Source organism: Chaetodon trifascialis, chromosome 8, assembly GCF_039877785.1.
Source record: "Chaetodon trifascialis isolate fChaTrf1 chromosome 8, fChaTrf1.hap1, whole genome shotgun sequence".
Lineage (NCBI taxonomy): Eukaryota > Metazoa > Chordata > Actinopteri > Chaetodontiformes > Chaetodontidae > Chaetodon > Chaetodon trifascialis.
Genome location: NC_092063.1, coordinates 8,665,402 through 8,683,217, shown reverse-complemented (window position 1 = coordinate 8,683,217; position 17,816 = coordinate 8,665,402). Strand labels below are relative to the sequence as shown.

Here is a 17,816-nt window from a genome sequence, read left to right as displayed (position 1 = left end):
CTGATTAATTTTCTATACTGGCATGCTACTAGCATAACCTAAAGGCCATGTTGTCAAATGCAGAAGATGAAAAGGTCGTCAGTGTGGGACTGGTGGCAGCAGAAATGTCATACAGCTTATCAGAAGGTTAGAGTTGAGTTGGGGTTGCTCTTTTGTCACCTTTCAAAAAATTCCAGTGATAATCCCACTTAATGCTATGTAGCGTGCTTCAGCAAATTTCTGAACACTGTTTTTAAAAGCAATGGCAGGAGCAGTGTTCAGCGTTGATACTGTATAGTATAAAGACTAAAATTCTAGGTGATGGTTGTGTCACGACCAGTTCATATCATCAACTCCCTGCGTCGCTGCCAAGACAATCTTCAGCCGGTCTGATTTCAGTTGGCACATTTCAGTGTTTTGGTTTTGTATTCCCGTCACTGAAAGTTTCAATGGGTGCCTTTCAAACTCAGTCTTTCAGAGCCGACAGAACTTGTTTTCTGATTACCGGTGTGGCATCGAGAGTAATATGCAAATCCAACATTGGTCTGAACTTGTTTGACCCACATGCATCACCCCGGATCAGAGTCAATGCATTCCAAATATGGTTTTTACCTTAAGTTCAGTTCAGATTCAGCACAAGGCAATGGAAGAAATTAAAAGTGCTGGTAGACCACAGACCTCAGCAGGAAATAGTAAATACATGGAAGCATCAAGACATAACACAGTATAAAGACTGATGGCACCAAAGGACAAAAAGTATCAAAGTGGTGAAAGAGGTGAAGGTTACTCCAAATCTACTGTTAATTAATCATGGAAGTAACAAAGATTGATTTAATTTTGTTATTAATAGATCAATGTTTACACAAAAACACATTAAAGATTCTCTCTTTTCTCATTAAAGGAGTGCTGTGCCAAACTGCAGTATGCCGTAAATTGCGCATAAACGTGACAGCTAGACTTTCTTTCCTTTGCAGTTCTTTTTCTTGAGAAATGATTTTATCAAGGCTACTGGTAAATGGTTTCATCGTTGCAAAATGTTACTGCTTAGTATGACACTAGTTAGAACACGTACAACTTTTTTCATACGTTGCTGCTCAGAAGTCCTCCCAAGCCAAGTGATGATTTATGTGTTTTCTTTTCCTGTGGCAGGTAAGCAAACACTCACTATGAAGAAAAATACGACTCATTCTCACCCTCCCAATGGAGCAATGTTGAGCTATGTGAGTCAGAATTCTGCATAAGAGTTATGTTAAATGAGTTTCTTCTTAATAATAAGTTTCAGCCTCACACTGAAAGCCATTCACAGAACACAAGTTGACTTTTTTTATAAAGTAGCCACAGGAAATGTAATGGACTTGTCAGTGAGCTTTGCTTTGCCACTATCGTTCATCAAAAATGCATCTACAAAACAAAACAACGCCCATTTTCAGCATTTTGCCAATGGATCAGAGTAATGGAACAAGAAGGAGCAACAACAGTGATCTGCAGGTGACAGGTTGCAAATTGCCAACTTCTCACCAAGGTAACCAACTCCCTTCTCTGTGCCCTGCTGTTCAGACCCATGCAGTATGCAGCATAAAATCAGATCATGGTTGCTCACTGAATTATGTGACCTGTAGTATTAAACCACATTTGGACCAGTGACAACAGATGTAAATCAACCAGGACTGAACTCTTCAATAGATAATACCAATATATCATGACAGTTTTGTTTTAAATCTATTAGCTAGTTTGCAGTTGTTACAAACTACTGATCTCAGAGCCTATTGTTACCATTCCTGCTGTGAATTGCTTTACAGATACACAGTAATGAAACTTAAGGGAAGTGAAATATTCTTCAGTATGGCCAGCGGAGCCAGAAAAAGACAAATGCTTTTTTGTGCAGCCTACAGAACTCCGAGAATGGAGGCAAGTGCAGGCATGCTTTCTTTGGACCGTCAGTCACTTTGTTGTTTGTCAGTATATTTCAAGTGTTATCACAATGACACAGACAAACACATGATGCTTTTTAACACAATGAATTAGATAAGATGTTGATGTTGAACTGGAACTAAGACACAGAAAGAGACATCAAAACAAGTAATTCAAAGTCTACTGACGACTAATCACGCGAAAAACAAAGGTGGAGTTTAATGTTTACAAATGCAGCTGAGCGAGAATTAATTGTTATTAATGGAACACTTTGTGGCTGAAATGTCACTCGTAGTGTGTAATCTGTCCTTTGAACAGATAGTTAAGCCCCGTACATGTCTCAATTGGACTTACAGGAAGACAAAAGCAAGGACCACCAACCCAACACAAACTCACTTAAAAACTAAACGTGAGTTGTAACATTTTGATTAAGAAACTTTTCTTGGAAAACAAAAATTGATTCGAGTTTTTTGAAGAAATAAAAACTGGAGCAGACACACACACATGCACACAACACCAAAGCTGAACATGTAAGGAGTGGGCTTTGGTAGCTTTATGTTTATGGAGACGTAAAGTGTTCAGTATTAAATAAATTAAGATATCATGAAATGACCTAGTCTAATAATCTAATATTATTAATATCATCATGTAATTGTCCATTTTCCCGGTAGATTTTCAAACTTGTGTCATTATTATGAAATTTTAGATCACCCTGCTTCTTCCCACAAATGACAAAGTTTAGAGTAGGTCATTCAGACCAAAACAAGAGGCTGACATAACTGGATCGGTCTTGTTTGTTATGACGGACAAAACCCTGTGAAGAAGTCTGGCATTATGAAATAGAAAAGCAGTGTTGTAAAATAAAAAAAAAAAAAAACAATGTTGGAATTAAATAACAGAGACCTGCAGTAAATGCTGATATTGTGAAAAGTAGAAGTATTTATATCATAAATGTCCAGACTTAAAAGATTGCTTGAAGCCAGCTTTGTCCTGGGATGAGCCCTCAACCTGCTGGAGGTGTTGGGAGAGAGGAGGATGATGGCGCAGCTGATGGAGGACATTGATAGCACTGAGCAGCAGTCACAGGCTGCTTCGCCCACGGCGTCCGAAGGAGAGATACTGCTTCTTTCCCTCCCGCTGCTGTCATACTTTACAATCAACACTGCTCCCAGCAGACCACACACACCAAGACGGACAAATTCACTCATGTGCAATAATGGGAATTCAACCACTGCCTGTTTCACTTATTGTATTGCATGCTTATTATACCTTTCTTTTTCAACTGATTACACTCTCCCATTTGCTACTGTAACACCGGGAATTTCCCCTCCGTGGTGTCAATAAAGGATTACCTTTTTTTATAATGTTTAATTCATTCATTAAATATCGGTTTGGGTTTTGCTATTAAAGCGCTTGATTCAAATGATCAGCTCGTCATCAAGTCTGCAGTGGCTTGATAACGAGCCACTCATTTGAATCAGGTGTGTTGGAGCAGGAAGCATCTAAAACATGCAGGGCAGGGGGGCCCGAGGACCAGAATTGAGAAATACTGTATTAATGCATACTCTCTGTCACTCACACACGCATACAGCACTTTGTACACACCCATCTGATATGAAGTGTCTTAACTTCCAGGCAAAGATGGTTTACGCCACAGGCCCTCCCCCTCAGGTACACTACAGCTAGTACCTGCACTGGCCTGGCATTCGCTCATGTGCATTCAAGGAATACTTTCTTATCTATGAGACTGACTTCTACAACACACAGTCTGGATACACAATGGAGATGATACAACTCAGTCTCTTCTTCATGCTGGTAAGAATTTTTCTTCAGTGGCAGCCTTTCTGGACAGATGCTTACTTATGTCTTAGATTCCAGTATGATTGATTGTTTTTAAAAACCACGTTATCATCCAACTGATTCTAACGGCATGCATGCATGCAGATTTATTAGTTTAACTGGCACAACAATTTCCTGTCAGTAATATTTCTATCAGTAATTAAGAGTACAAGAACAATATACAAATGATACAGTTTAAAACTGTAAGGGTATATGGGATTTATCTTTTCTGTTGGACAACAGCTATAAAATTAAGACAATTTGGAAATTACTAATTAAATATTTTTAGTCCTAAATATTAAAATTGTAACTTTAAATTGAAAAACATTATATGGTCATAATGTACACCAATGTTATTACTATGTCACATTATGACCATAATCCATAATGACTGTTATAATGAATGATTATGTTCTTATTTGACCTATATGATGTTGTTCTGGGAGAGGTGTTATAGCACAAACTGGGTATCATCTGAATTAAACAAAACATCCCAAATTTACTAATCCAATGTAAGTCATATAATGTAATGTTTTGGCAGTGCATGGTAGCCCACAGGTCATCTTCAGAAATTTTGCAGCGGCAAAAAAGAAGCTGGATCATTGATTCTTTTGCTATCGATGAAGGCTATTCTGGAAGCTTCCCATATTCACTGGGCACAGTGAGTATCTACTGAGACACGATGCATGGATATGAATCTGACAAATGACAAGATGCAGGAAGATTAAAAAAAGTTGTTCTTGTGTTCGGACCCCCTACAGATTAAAGTTGAGAAGGACCTCAGCCTTTTCAAGATAAAAGGTCAAGGTGTTGATGAGGACCCAATCGGTATATTACAAATCAACAGAGAAACCGGAGAGATTACTGTCCACGGCCCTGTGGACTATGAGAAGTACAAAGTTTTTAAGGTTAGAAGGAATTTGCTAAAACTGCATCGTCGCCATGATTTGCTGGAAAACACAAAGAATGTTTATGTGTGCATGTGGGTGGAAAGTTTCAAATTTCACAATTCTTGCCTTTCAATTACAGCTGATCTTTCAGGCCTTTGATAAAGAAAAACACATATTGGACACGCAGCTGGGCGTTGAAATCCAGATTAAGGACTCAAATGACAACCCTCCAAAGTTTGACTTTGAAAGGTACGAGATCAGCATAAAAGAGTCAACGGTACAAGGTAAGTCTTTACTTTCCTAATGTTATCTTTACTGCTACGATGAAATGGAAAATTTACATAAAATAAATCTCTGAATCTCACAATGACCAAAAACAACAACTCCTTTCTACTGACACCGACAGGCACTGACCTTATTATTATCAGGGCAAGCGATGCCGACACCAACAAGAAAGATTCAACATTTGCTTTCAGAATGGTCTCAGTCACTCCTACACCCCATGACCTGGAGTTCTACTTAAACCAGAAGCTTGAAACTCAAACTGCAGCCATCTCATTTAAAGGGTGTCTGGACCATGAGGTGAGAGGACTCATTGTGTGGCATAATTCTCAAATTAAAAATATCCAATCTGTTTATCCTGAAACTTCCATCTCCTTAAATTCAAATAATACGGCAAAATCAAATATGTTTGATATTCATTTATTTTCAACCGATCAGAGAGCAGAGAAATACACCATTGTAGTGGAGGCCAAAGACCAGGGAGAAAAAATCCAGCTCTCCAGCTCCTGCACTATCATAATCAACATAGAAGATGGAAATAATCACCTTCCTTTAATCACAGGACAAACGGTGAGCAATTATTTCTTTCAGTTACTTCAAGGAAGGCAATAACAGCTGTACCTATAATACAACAGTCTATTTTCATCGTAAAGGTTTGATTTATTTTTCACCTCAGGGCCCGAGTAAAGTGAAAGAAGGAGAGGATAATGTTCTTGTAACACGTCTGCAAGCTACAGACAAAGACACCAAAGGTACAGAGGCCTGGAGAGCGAAATATCAGATCCAAGGAGACACAAACAACAACTTCAGGATCACTACTGATCCTGAGACAAACGAGGGACTACTGTATCTGAAAAAGGTATTTTTCAGTGATCATACATGCTGATTTTTCCATTAATTACTTGGTGAAAACACGTTTGCTGAAAAACGGCACTACAAGAACAACCTCAGTGCAATTAGGTATTAACAAAACCAATTAGACACATAATAGTTTATGACTGAGCACTGTTGATGACACTTTACAGAGGACAGATGCCTTCGTTCGGTGTCTGTCGGCACCATTGAATGACAGAGTTGCGATACTCTTTGAACTCACCGACATGTAATTCATGTAGCTCTCTTTAGTTCAAAAACAAATCCACTCTGTCAACCTGTTTGCATGGCTTCCAAAGGGACCGGCAGCAGCAGCGACTATATTAGCAGTGATTTTCATATTTTAAAACATAGTGCACGTTGATTAGTACGTTGACAACACTGTGGTGTGACAGAGAGACAGCATTAATCAGACTGTCTGTATTTAATTTTGGAGGGAAGGGGGATTGTTCCCATAACCTAGAATACATTACAGTATGTATGCGTTAATCATTTTCTCACGCATCTATGGTCATTATTATTCACATTCAAATGTCACCTTCTGTTAAAGTATTCACATAAAAACACAAAGTAAGTGAATATAAGAGAATGCCAGCAACTGCTCAATTTAAGACGAGAAAGAACTTTGTTCAATAGTGCAAAATATTCAAGGCAACCAACTTCATTCAACGAAACAGTATATTCTAAAATACAGCCAGGGAGAGGGCGGATAAGTTTTCCTTGAATGGAGAGTCTTCAAGAAAACCAAAAAAAAAAAAAAATAAAATTTGACCTCCTACAAGGAGAGAAAGATGGCAGAAAAGAAAGACATACAAGCGCTCAAAATTGCCACGGCATTCTTCTACTAGTTTCATAGGCATACCATTCAACCAGCCAGGGCCAGGGCTGAAACCTGGTCATGGATGGTGGCATTTCCTGTTGTTGATAGTGCTAGATCTGTGCCTAGCTGCACCTAGCAACTAACAAACTTCAGGCAGGGGACGCATGCACTCACACGCAGTCATTACAGTAGTTGAAATCTAAAATATTCAGCACTCACACCCATTACATTTTTTTAAGCATCTGCGACTTAATGATGCAAACTTTAACAAGCAGTAATTGCAATTAATTTGAGGTAAATGGAGGCCAATGGACATGTGGTTACAGTAGTGTTGCTTAAAATAGCTAACTGCAAATAGAATCCAACTAGTGATTAACTTAGGATAAACATTAACGAAAGGTGGCTATATAAAATAACACAATTGACTAGATTCATGGGAGATCAGCTAATGTGTTAAAAGGTCAAAACAAATTCATCTTCACTTCTTTTACAGGCTCTGGACTATGAAGAAAGTCCTCTGAAGAACATAACTATCACTGTAGAGAATGAGATTCCTTATCACTCATGCAAAGTGGTGAGCCGCACAGCCTCTGGCCTTTGGAAAGTAGTCACTACTAGTGGTTCCACAACTGATGCAACAGGGGCAGAGACACTAGGTCAGTCCACCTACCAAATGACAGTGACCGTGGAGGATGTCAACGAGCCTCCAATCTTCGACAAGCCTAACAAACAAGTTTCACTGGGTGAGAATGTTAAGGCGGGACAGTATCTGGAGACATTTACAGCCAGAGACGGTGACACCACTAACGAAAACACATTTGTGTAAGTCATGAAGATACTACCTACATGTCCATCTCACAGGAAAACAACATTCTACATAAGTATGTTGATAAAGACCCAATAAAGAACTTGAATATGTCTAACACAACACATATGTGTGTTTCAGATACAGCAAAGGACATGATCCGGCTGGCTGGATCACAGTGGACCCTGTGACAGGAAAAATAACCACAGCAAAGGGCTTTGACCGAGAGTCAGCCTTTGTGAACAATAGTATCTATACTGTCACGATACATGCTGTTGACAATGGTATGACCGAGAGTTGTTTATACGTTCTGCGCATGCTGTCAATCACAGTTGTTTTATGACATAAATGCAATTGTGCAACGTATGTTTTTGGTCACCAGGCAAACCTCCAATGACAGCCACTGCCACCCTAAACATCCATATTACCGATGAGAACGACAATACTCCAACCCTGGATGTCAACACAATTGACATGTGCCAGTCTCATGGGCCATCTGTGGCCAACATCACAGTGTCTGACTTGGATGAAGATCCCTATGGTGGACCTTTCATGTTCAAGCTCCATGGAGATCTTGAGGGCAAGTGGAGGGTTGACCCTCCTCAAGGTGAGTCCTAGTTCTGACAACTCTTTAGGGTTCAAACGTAGCCAAGATCCAATAAATCGTGCAAATAATTACACTGCTATCAGATATTTGTTACATGTTCGGAATAAAATCAATTCCATTCAAAATTCATTTTGGATGTACAGGGTATTCGTTCAACTTGGTGAAAGAGAACACGGTTCATTCTGGAGAATTTAAGTTGCTGGTGGAAGTGTTTGACCGTCAGCACAAAAGCTTCATCCACCACTTGTCAGTTACTGTGTGTAACTGCTTAGACATGACGAAGCCAGACTGTCGCTACCGCAGCGCTACTACCACCACAGCAGGAGGCGGTGCAATTGGGATCATCTTTCTCGGCATATTCCTGCTTGCAGGTGGGACGCATTTCCAAAACACTTCTCTTGTTATGAAAAAGATGGCATGATTTTTGTTTATCAAAATTAAAAAAAAAAAAAAAAACACAAAACATACAACTCTTTGTGTCCCAGGTGCACTGCTTTTTGCTTTGATGGTGTCATGCAAAAAAAATATCACCAAAATGCCATTCCCAGATGACATGTCAGGTTGTATAATGGACTCTAACATTGAGAAACCAGGAACTGACTGCAAGGTATTTTTTTTAATTATAACATTACACCCCCAGCAACACACACAAACATTTGTTTCAATTTGTTGCTGTTTCTTCTTCAAGTTGAATTTCAAGTCTTAAGTTGAATGTACTCTTTCTTGTCAAAACATAGCACTGTTAACACAACTGGAAATTCAAGTCATTTTTTCTTTTTCATTCATCCTACAGCAGTAGTATAATATGCACTAAAATGATGGAAATATAACTGGTTGTTGCTGTATAAATTTAAGATTCTGTATTCAAATTTTCCACAGGTGCGTTATGAGCTATTAAACCACCATCAAAGTGTGAAAACTGAAGTTCCAACAATGACAATGAAGCAAGTAAGTGATGAAAAATACATTTTAATTTAATAAAGCACACTTTTCTACACCTGCTATGTATTATGACAAATTGATTATACTTTTTCAGCCATTCATACGTGGTCATGACTTGACTTGAAATGTTTTTTTTCTTGCAGCAGCAGCAGCAGCAGCAGCAGCAGCAAACCAATAATATGAAAGTGGCAGTATCAGAATCCAATTTGGGGTACGGCACATCCCAAATGGACCAATGGCAAAGTAACAATACACAATGGGTATGTTTTTGGAGGAGGTCAAAAATTGCACCATATTCTATATTAACGGAAAAGTCTTGAGATATTGTAGATGATTTTATTGTGAAAATGAAAAATACAAAATCAGCAACAAACTGATCCCTCTAACAAGTACTGTCTGGGTAGCCAACGCCTGAAAACGCTTGCCGTTTTCTGCCAAAGAACTCCACTGTTCACATCAGAAATTCAACACTGCACTGGATAACATGTTCCATCATTACACAGAACATGGCCACTGTGGTTTACTTTGAGCCAGTCCCACATACACAATTCTGCTGCTTCATATTCGCTGGCACACCAACTGAAAGCAGTCTTCAATATACTGTATTTGCTCCCGTACAAGGAATCTTTGTACAGTACCTAGTTGTTCTCAGACTTCTTTAGATCTTTTGTATGACAGCACAACCTATTCATGAAAGATTTTAAACGGTATTTTCATATACATTTACAGTGGGACTGCATGAGCTCTGGGCTTTAATACAGGCTAGGAAAGCCAAAAAGACAGACTACCACAGTCTCGATTTTAGATTTGATTTTAGATCTCAATTTAGATTTAGATTTGTTCACAAACAGAAAAACATAGAATAAATTGCAAGCCTTACACAGAATAAAATTACAAGTTTTTTCCCTCAACAGGTCACAACTGACTCAGTGTCAAATGAAGTTTCACAAGGCTGGCAGCAAAGCTTTAACAGCGGGAACTCTATGCAAGTGGGACTGAAAGTATTACAATTATTTTTATTATTGAATCTAAGTAGGACTACTAAGTTTGAATTTTACAGAGCCAAAAAATTTATTTCAAAAGCTGCCATATTGTTCAATATTAACCACTGAACTGCTTGATCTTCCAGTATGCAAATGCATCATCATCCATGAGAGAAAGAGATCAGTACAGTAACTCCATGCACCAGGTACTGCAATCCTTTCTACGAGCATTTCTTCTATGAAACTATTATTTTTCTTATATCCGCCAAGTTAACTACGATAAATATTATGCTGGACATCTGGTGCTATTTACAACTATCTGCCTATCTATCTGATTTCTCAGAGGAACAGCTGGATGAGAAGCAGTAAATACTCTGCAGGCGCTGGTATCCACCGTGAGATTCTGCTCAGAGCACTGAATGCGGTAATGACAGTTTAATCAATCTTATGAAGCAAAGATAATTGTTTCTTTTTTAAAAAATCATCCTCCTTTTCTTCTTGTCTCCTCCGTATACTGTAGATGCTGTACAAGCTCCAGGCACCAGGAGAGGAGCTGGGTGATTATGCTCCTCATGTATATGCTGAGGAGGGGGACAAGATGACCATCTTTGAGCGAGATGACATCTCCATCCCTGATATTTCCTTTGAGCCAGACTTTGACCCGAAGCTGACTTCGAAGTTCAATTCTCTGGCCTCAATCTGCATGCCTCACAAAAGTACTGCATACAGTACCGAAACCTTCTCTGTGACGGAAAAACGTGAGACAGCAACTCTGACCCGAGAAGAAAACTGGAAAACTAGCATGATCACTGAATCACATTTGTAAAATATGTGCTGTTATGTTTTTGATCAACTTCTAAATTATAAATGTTACTATAAAGAGGCATTTTTTCACATGATCTTTCTGATGACTTTGAGCAACACTTGAAGGATTCATTTATCTTCTTTAGAGTCTGTCCGTCAGTGATTACAGGGAAAAATGTATGTGAGAAAATGTGAAAATTAGTTAACACCAGGCGCACAATGCCACAGTTTATTAGTCATATTACACTAGCCTCTCCCCTCAGAGTCTCTACTTTGTCACAGATAGAAAACTAAACCTGTCAAAACTGATAATTGAAAATAAGGGAAATTCCTCCCACCCTGGGCCCTCCAACCGTCCTTACCACTGTCCCCATGTCCCTTATATTTAGACAAGAGGACACACAGCCAATCCTAAAATACAGTACAAGGCAGCCACTTGCTTTAAAGTATCAGTGCAACAAGGACTGAGTTAACTAGTTCTTCATTAGGTGAATAACTACAGTTAGGTGGTCAGAATCAAATAGCCGCTTGAAAGTGACATGCTGTGAACATCCCTGTATTATGTAAAGGAAAAAATAGAAATTCAGCACCCAGTTTAAATATCTAATACTTGAAGGATGCACGCATCACTTACACATTATGGTTCACTTGTGATTTTGAGAGAGGCTACTGGCAAGTGAGACAATTGGTGGAGAAGATGCGCATATGGTTGGTAAATCTGTCGTTGGCGTATTTTACAAAAAAGTATGACTCTCCTCCTTCTCCTATTTGGTGGGATACTAAGTCCCTTCCACATTCATCCATCTTCTTCTTCTTGTTTTATCGGCAGCTGGCATGTGACAAGATGTTACAGCTAATGTTCTACATACTGCCACCTGCCCCCCGGGGCGACGTAGCAGCCTGATCAAATAGTTCGTTCAGAAAGGTTAAAAATGCGCAACATTTACGGGAAAATATTTAAATGGGAGGACAGCGAAAGAAAAGGGTAAAATAGGAGAGACTCCCGGGAGGGCTGACATGTTTGGTAAGACTGAAGAAGGAAAGCTGTTTTGGGGATTAACACGCATTTATATTTTTAGGATATTTTTTACATGTTTCTATTACTGTTGATCCAAAATGGGGGGATTTTGTGACAACCGTCCATTATCATGGCCAGAGTTTCTGCGAGTGTTGCCACTCATGGTGGAGCTTTGTGGGGATCCACAACTGGATTATCTTATCTGTTTTGGGGTTGTGGGAAAACAAACACTTTATCATCTGGATTGAACTCTGGGATCATGGGACATGCCTCACACACTCACACACACACACACACACACACACACACACACACACACACACACACACACACACACACACACACACACACACACACACACACACACACGTTCCTCTCTCTACCTCTCTCATTTTTAATTTTGTGATCTGTCTGGTTTAAATGGGTGTGTTGCTGTTTTGATGTCACTTTGCAAAGTTTCAAATGAATTTCTGCAGTATTTTGTTAATAAATATTTAATATTTAGAGTAATATAGTTCTCTGTCAAATTATGTGGCATCAGTAAATAAAAATAAATGTTTGCCGAGTGATGATACCTGCCTTGAACTGCACCGTCACACTGTTTACAGCAAGAACCCCTTTCTTGACTTTCTATGTTTAGTCTTTCTTCTCTCATTCAAGCAATGTTGATGGTGGATAAGGAATTCGTCACCGACTCTTAGGGACTGGAAAGCATGAAATGATTTCAGTTACACACATTGGAAAAATTGTTTTAACAAGTGAAATTCTTTGAGTAAATTTGAAAGAAATCTTGAGCACCTCTATTGGAAATACTTAAAGCTGCAGTAGGTAACTTGTATAAAAGTAATTTTTTGTCATACTTGCTAAAATGGTCCCTATGCCCAGGCAGCAGTACATGAAACATGTAATCTGTGAAAAAAAAACACACCTCCATTGGTCCCACCTACTGCTCCTACTGCGATTTGCAAGAATCCAACGCGCCTGACACAAAGCAACCAATCCGAGCCGGAAGAGCATCTGAGGGAGTGTCTGACATCTGTCAATCACTGCTCACACACTCTGCAAACACCCCAATCCTCCGCTCATGCTGCTGGCTGTCACTCAGTCAAACAGCTCTGTGAGCGGCGTCAGGAGGCTAGTGAAAGCTATGGTGGAGCAACAGCCACCCGCAAAGGGGGACTGCCCATACCACCACTGCCAACAACAGCATATAAGGCTAAGACAACAAATAACCATAAAGCTAATATGGTGATTGTTACAGTAACACTTCGCAGCACGTACGGTATGTTGCGACTGTGATGTAGCAGCTGGGCAGAGTTCGCTTGTTTCCAATGCTAACGCTAACGTTACAGGTTGTCATAGCAGCCGCGCAGACGCCGCAGGGAGGAGGGGCTTAGAGGCAGGGCATGAGTGCAGCGGAGAGGGAGGGGGAGTGACGTGGAAATTGTGTTTGTTTTTTCAGGCTAAGTCTGCTCTTTTCTTGATCCTACCTACTGCCGCTTTAAAGACACACTGAATCTATAGATTGTCATTTGTGGCTTTTTGATGATCATTTTGTGTTCAAAGTCAAGTCCTGAGGTTGGGATTATATCTCAAGGATCACACAGTTATGTTGATTTATCATTAAAGAGGACTGCATTCTCTAGAGGTTACAAAGAATTAACAAGCGCACAGAGTAAGAGAAAGGAGAAAACATGTCTCGTAAAACAACCTGCCTGGAAATATGGCCGCCTATCACACATTTACGTCCGGTTAAATTTGAGTTGTTTAGCCTTTGAAGTCATACAAAGGTCCACATCAAATATGAATGTCATTAATGTGTTGAAATTGCATTGCATCACATGAAAAACACACACTTGTTAAAACAGGATGAAGCAAGCAGATTTCAATCAGGTTCCTGTAGAGACCTTTTTACTTTGACTCTGGACCTGTTTTAAAGTACAGTGAACTTCAGATGAAATATCCTTGCTACTGTAAATCAATAAAATTTAGGGCAACAACTTTCTTGTGTTGGGCAATGCTCACTTTCATGGAACAATATTCTATTTCATAAGATGAGGCCTTCGGCTGTGCAACAGCACATGACGCAAACATCCACACAGAGCCATAGCTTCTGTAGAAGTGTGAGTAATGGGGCAGGGTCCTGGCATAAGGAGGTGGAATCTGATCACACTGGATTCATACTGGAGACTTGACTTTAAACAGAAATGTGGTGTACAGCATATAAAAATGTTTCTTTCAGAACAGGTTACACTGAAAATTGATACACTGATAGCGTGTAGACATGATGGGGAAATGGGTGTTTCACTTTTTTTGGGGATGTCTGAAGAATTCTGTTTAGGAGACTCTTTTTTTATCATGTTAGCTTTTGCTGTAGTCACATACAGCAATACAGTACAACCTTGTCATCTACTCACAATGCATTAGAGCAGAACAGCCAGGCTTTTCAAAATGTTCACAGATTTTTTTAGGGTACAAAATCTGATCTGTAGATCTATGCAACATCAACATGAAGGTGTGCTGTTGTGTATATAAAGCGCATCCAAGGAAGCATGATAATTATTGATGCAGTGAGAGCATCATTTTACCGTGGAAATTCCAGTCAACCATTACCAGCTTGTCAAGCCGGTTAGGTCTTTGTTGTTTCACCTGTGGGTGTGTGCATAATAGTCATGCATGAACGTCTGTGTGGGCACAAGTCCACACCTGAAACCTACAAGTCATATTTTCTACATTCTTTAAATGATGATGTTAACTGGCCTTATTTCATTTCACTCAGATCAAATGTTTGGCGTCTTACGTCTACTCATTATGTGTATCTTATTTAGCTTCTCTTTGTCACACTTTTTCACCAATAAAAAAAAAAACAACATACCCAGCTAATATCATGTACTGTACACATTTCCACAAACATACATATGTCCACCTATATGTCTCATTCCATTAATTAATTGCTGTATTAGGCCTCACCTTCTCAAAGTGAAACTCAAAATAATTATCTACTTTATCAGTGTATTTCCTATGAAATACTGACTCCTTGTGGTTATACATGGGAATGACACTCACCTTATGAATTCACAAATCAGGAAATGCTGCACGAACAGTGAATATGTTGCTCCCACATATCATTTTTGTGTGACAGCTTAGACCTAAATGAGGTTTAAATTCCCACGCATGTAAGTATAGCTAAATTATATTTCGGGAGGGTGAAAAACTACTCGACATATTAGGTCTAGCCTCAGGAAAGAGTGGTATGAGTGAATTGCCCTGGGGCACATAAATAACACTGAATTCGTTCTCAACCAGAGAGTATGACATCCTAATATATTGTGTCTGTAATAACGAAAACCTTTGGAGGTTTCTCTGATGGTGTAAATCTAATGGAAAACTGAACGACATCCAAACATCAATTACAATTTAAAACCATTGGCCTAAAATGATTGTTCTTTACTGACAGCTGCACCACGCTGGCAGCAGTGTGGAAAGCGAAACATAATTGTGCGGGGTCTCCGGAGAAATCACCAAAATGCTTCTTTAATAAATAACTGCACTCTTTGCACCAGTAAATACAGTGTGTGTTGTTTACCTGCGACTGTAGCCGGCATGGAGGAACCAGTGGTATGCAGACAAGACACTGGGTGATAACAGCTGTTCCACCTGGAAACCTTTACGAGGACAGTTCTGAATCCTCTTCACCACATCTGGACAACAAAGGCATAAAAAAACAACCCATGCATGAAATAGCACATAAAAGCTAACAGCAGGCCATTTTGATCACACACAGTGATGGCATTCAAAGAGAAGTGACAGACAGTACCATGAATGGAACAGATGGGATCACAGGTTGTGCCGACAGGGGAGGGGTGAGGGTATTCAAAGATGCCTGGATGGGGTGAACTCATGATAGCATGTGTAAGCTCCACCTGGTCAGGCCACTGACACACGAACATGGCATAAAACCTTCATTGCATGACGTGCCGCTGCACCACGATCCCCCTGGAGTGGGAAAAACTACAAATATTAACCGAACAGATGAAACTGAAAATGAGAAAGTGAAGTTGAGACAATTACAATAATGAAGAAAGAGACTCAGTTTATTCCGTGTGGTCATATTCAGCTGCTCTGTTCTGAGAAACACTACAGCAGCAATTTACATGCACAGTTAGTGGTCTCCCACCAGGAGTGTTTCTCACCTTAAGGACTCTGTGGGAGAAGCGAATACTCTCTCCAGTGATTGGAGCTTCAGTCTCGAGCAAGATGTCCCTCCTGGGAACCCCCAACCGCAGAGCCACATCCGGAAAAACATCAGCGTCGACACACACCTATGTGAAATATAAACTGCTCATCACTGACATAAGGATGTGTGTTTGTGTGTGATAACAGAAGGAAGGAAGGCAAGAAAGAAAGAAAGATGTCTCTGGGGGTCGATATGTGAGGCTCTTTACCGACAGAGCTCAAAATGGATTGTGAAAATGGGATCATTTTGAAGCAGTCATGTAGTCACCCTTAGGTGCTTCTTGGTTTATGGCTTTCATTTTTTTTGTACTGATTTGATTTGTGCGTGTTATTTGTATGTCGTTTCCTGGTGTGTTGTGTCTAATTGCACCGCAGCTGCACACTAGCTTGCACGATAAATGTTGTGATAGATGACATGGGACCACGCTAACAACTATGTATACTCTCACTGACCTGCAGTCTGTTTGCCCAGACTTCCAGTGAAAAGCAGCAAGGACGCCACATAGAGAGCCACCTGCAGGTCATGACATCCCAGGCTAATGATCACATCACCCTGAGAACATAAATCATGCTCCTGTACACAACATGAACTTTATTGAAGTTCCATTAATGTGTCTGAGAAAGTGCTCCCTTGTAGTAACTCAGCTTCCCAAACAGAATTGTAGAATTATTGAGCGTTTAGCCTCTTTTAGGCCTTTTCAGGATTTAGGAATCTCAATTTTCAACAGCAGAAGCTGTTTCCTTCAAGCTAGCATACATGCCTAGCACCAAGCTAGTTAGCAACTAGCAGCATTAAATAGATAAAACTAATTAGCTAGCTAGCTACCTAGCCGACTCGCCACAAGGTTAACGCCAAAGCTAGCGATTAGCTGCATTAAAACTAGACAGCTAGCTAGCGTGTGAAGAAAGTAGAGAGTTTTAGCTGACTCCAGATATTTCCACAGGATTTGGTGGACACAAAACCTGAGCTTAACGGTTCCATGACTTACATTCGCCACCTGGTCAGAAACACGCTGTAATTGGAAGATATGGTTGCTTACGTCAGCTACCTGTCAGTTTGCTGCGTTTGACAACAGACGTTTGTTCCGCTGGTGCTCCTGCCTCCTCGTGGCCAAAATGTGATAACGCAGCTATAATTTTTTTCAACAGAGTTGGGCAGCCTGTTGATAACTGAAATTATTACAAGTGATAATGACATAATTGAATGATGATACAAATAAATGCACAAATATTATTTATATAACAGTCCATGCTTTTTCAATAAGATGATGATTTGAAGGTTTCCAACTGGATTCCAGCCTATTATGACCAAGTCACACCACAGAAAACAAGATAAAGAAAATTATTTTTTTTAAAAAAGATGCCACAATAAGTCTCTCAAATATGAACTGCATCTTTCTGTAGTTTGATGTGAAAAGCGTTAAGTACAGCACTTGTCACATCAGTGAAGCTGACTTACATCAGTCATGCAAGGCAGCAGAAAATCTGTGACACAGCAGCCTACATAACAATGTGAGTCCCAGAGGAGGAGGCTGACACAGAAGGAGAAGAGATCACAATAGTGGCTGGGTTCCACTGAGGCTTTTACCTCTAAAGTATAATTGGACAGCAGTTCAGGCCATTTATTTCCCAATGTTCCTTTTTGTGAACCTTCCCTTCCAATTAGGGTTAGGATAGGGTCTTTTATCTGCCTCAGCTCCTCCAACCACTCTAATGTATGAATCATCTCTTATGCTAGTTTTAACCAGTAAAAAGCTCTCATTATTCCTTTGCTGACGTCGGGACCCATTTGGTTTATTCCTCTCTTTTGCTCTGCCATTTATCAGA

General features: G+C 39.8%; 1 protein-coding gene across 1 annotated transcript; it reads left to right on the top strand.

The window, feature by feature from the left end:
• The first annotated feature begins 3,593 nt into the window (after positions 1–3,593).
• On the top strand, positions 3,594–10,856 carry LOC139335082 (cadherin-like protein 26). Its single transcript, XM_070968507.1, has 16 exons — positions 3,594–3,705; positions 4,271–4,390; positions 4,491–4,637; positions 4,759–4,903; positions 5,026–5,201; positions 5,340–5,471; positions 5,578–5,760; positions 7,088–7,416; positions 7,541–7,683; positions 7,782–8,006; positions 8,150–8,377; positions 8,492–8,613; positions 8,886–8,954; positions 9,098–9,208; positions 10,227–10,355; positions 10,452–10,856. The coding sequence occupies exons 1-16, from the start codon at positions 3,670–3,672 to the stop codon at positions 10,755–10,757; spliced, it is 2,601 nt and encodes an 866-aa protein (XP_070824608.1). The 5' UTR covers positions 3,594–3,669; the 3' UTR covers positions 10,758–10,856.
• Positions 10,857–17,816: the final 6,960 nt, after the last annotated feature.

Excerpts from the sequence above, each read along its gene's own strand:
- LOC139335082 (XM_070968507.1), top strand. The coding sequence starts at position 3,670 with ATGGAGATGATACAACTCAGTCTCTTCTTCATGCTG. Across the intron at positions 5,472-5,577 it reads CTTTAATCACAGGACAAACG|GGCCCGAGTAAAGTGAAAGA; the intron begins GTGAGCAATTAT and ends TTTTCACCTCAG. Across the intron at positions 8,007-8,149 it reads GAGGGTTGACCCTCCTCAAG|GGTATTCGTTCAACTTGGTG; the intron begins GTGAGTCCTAGT and ends TTGGATGTACAG.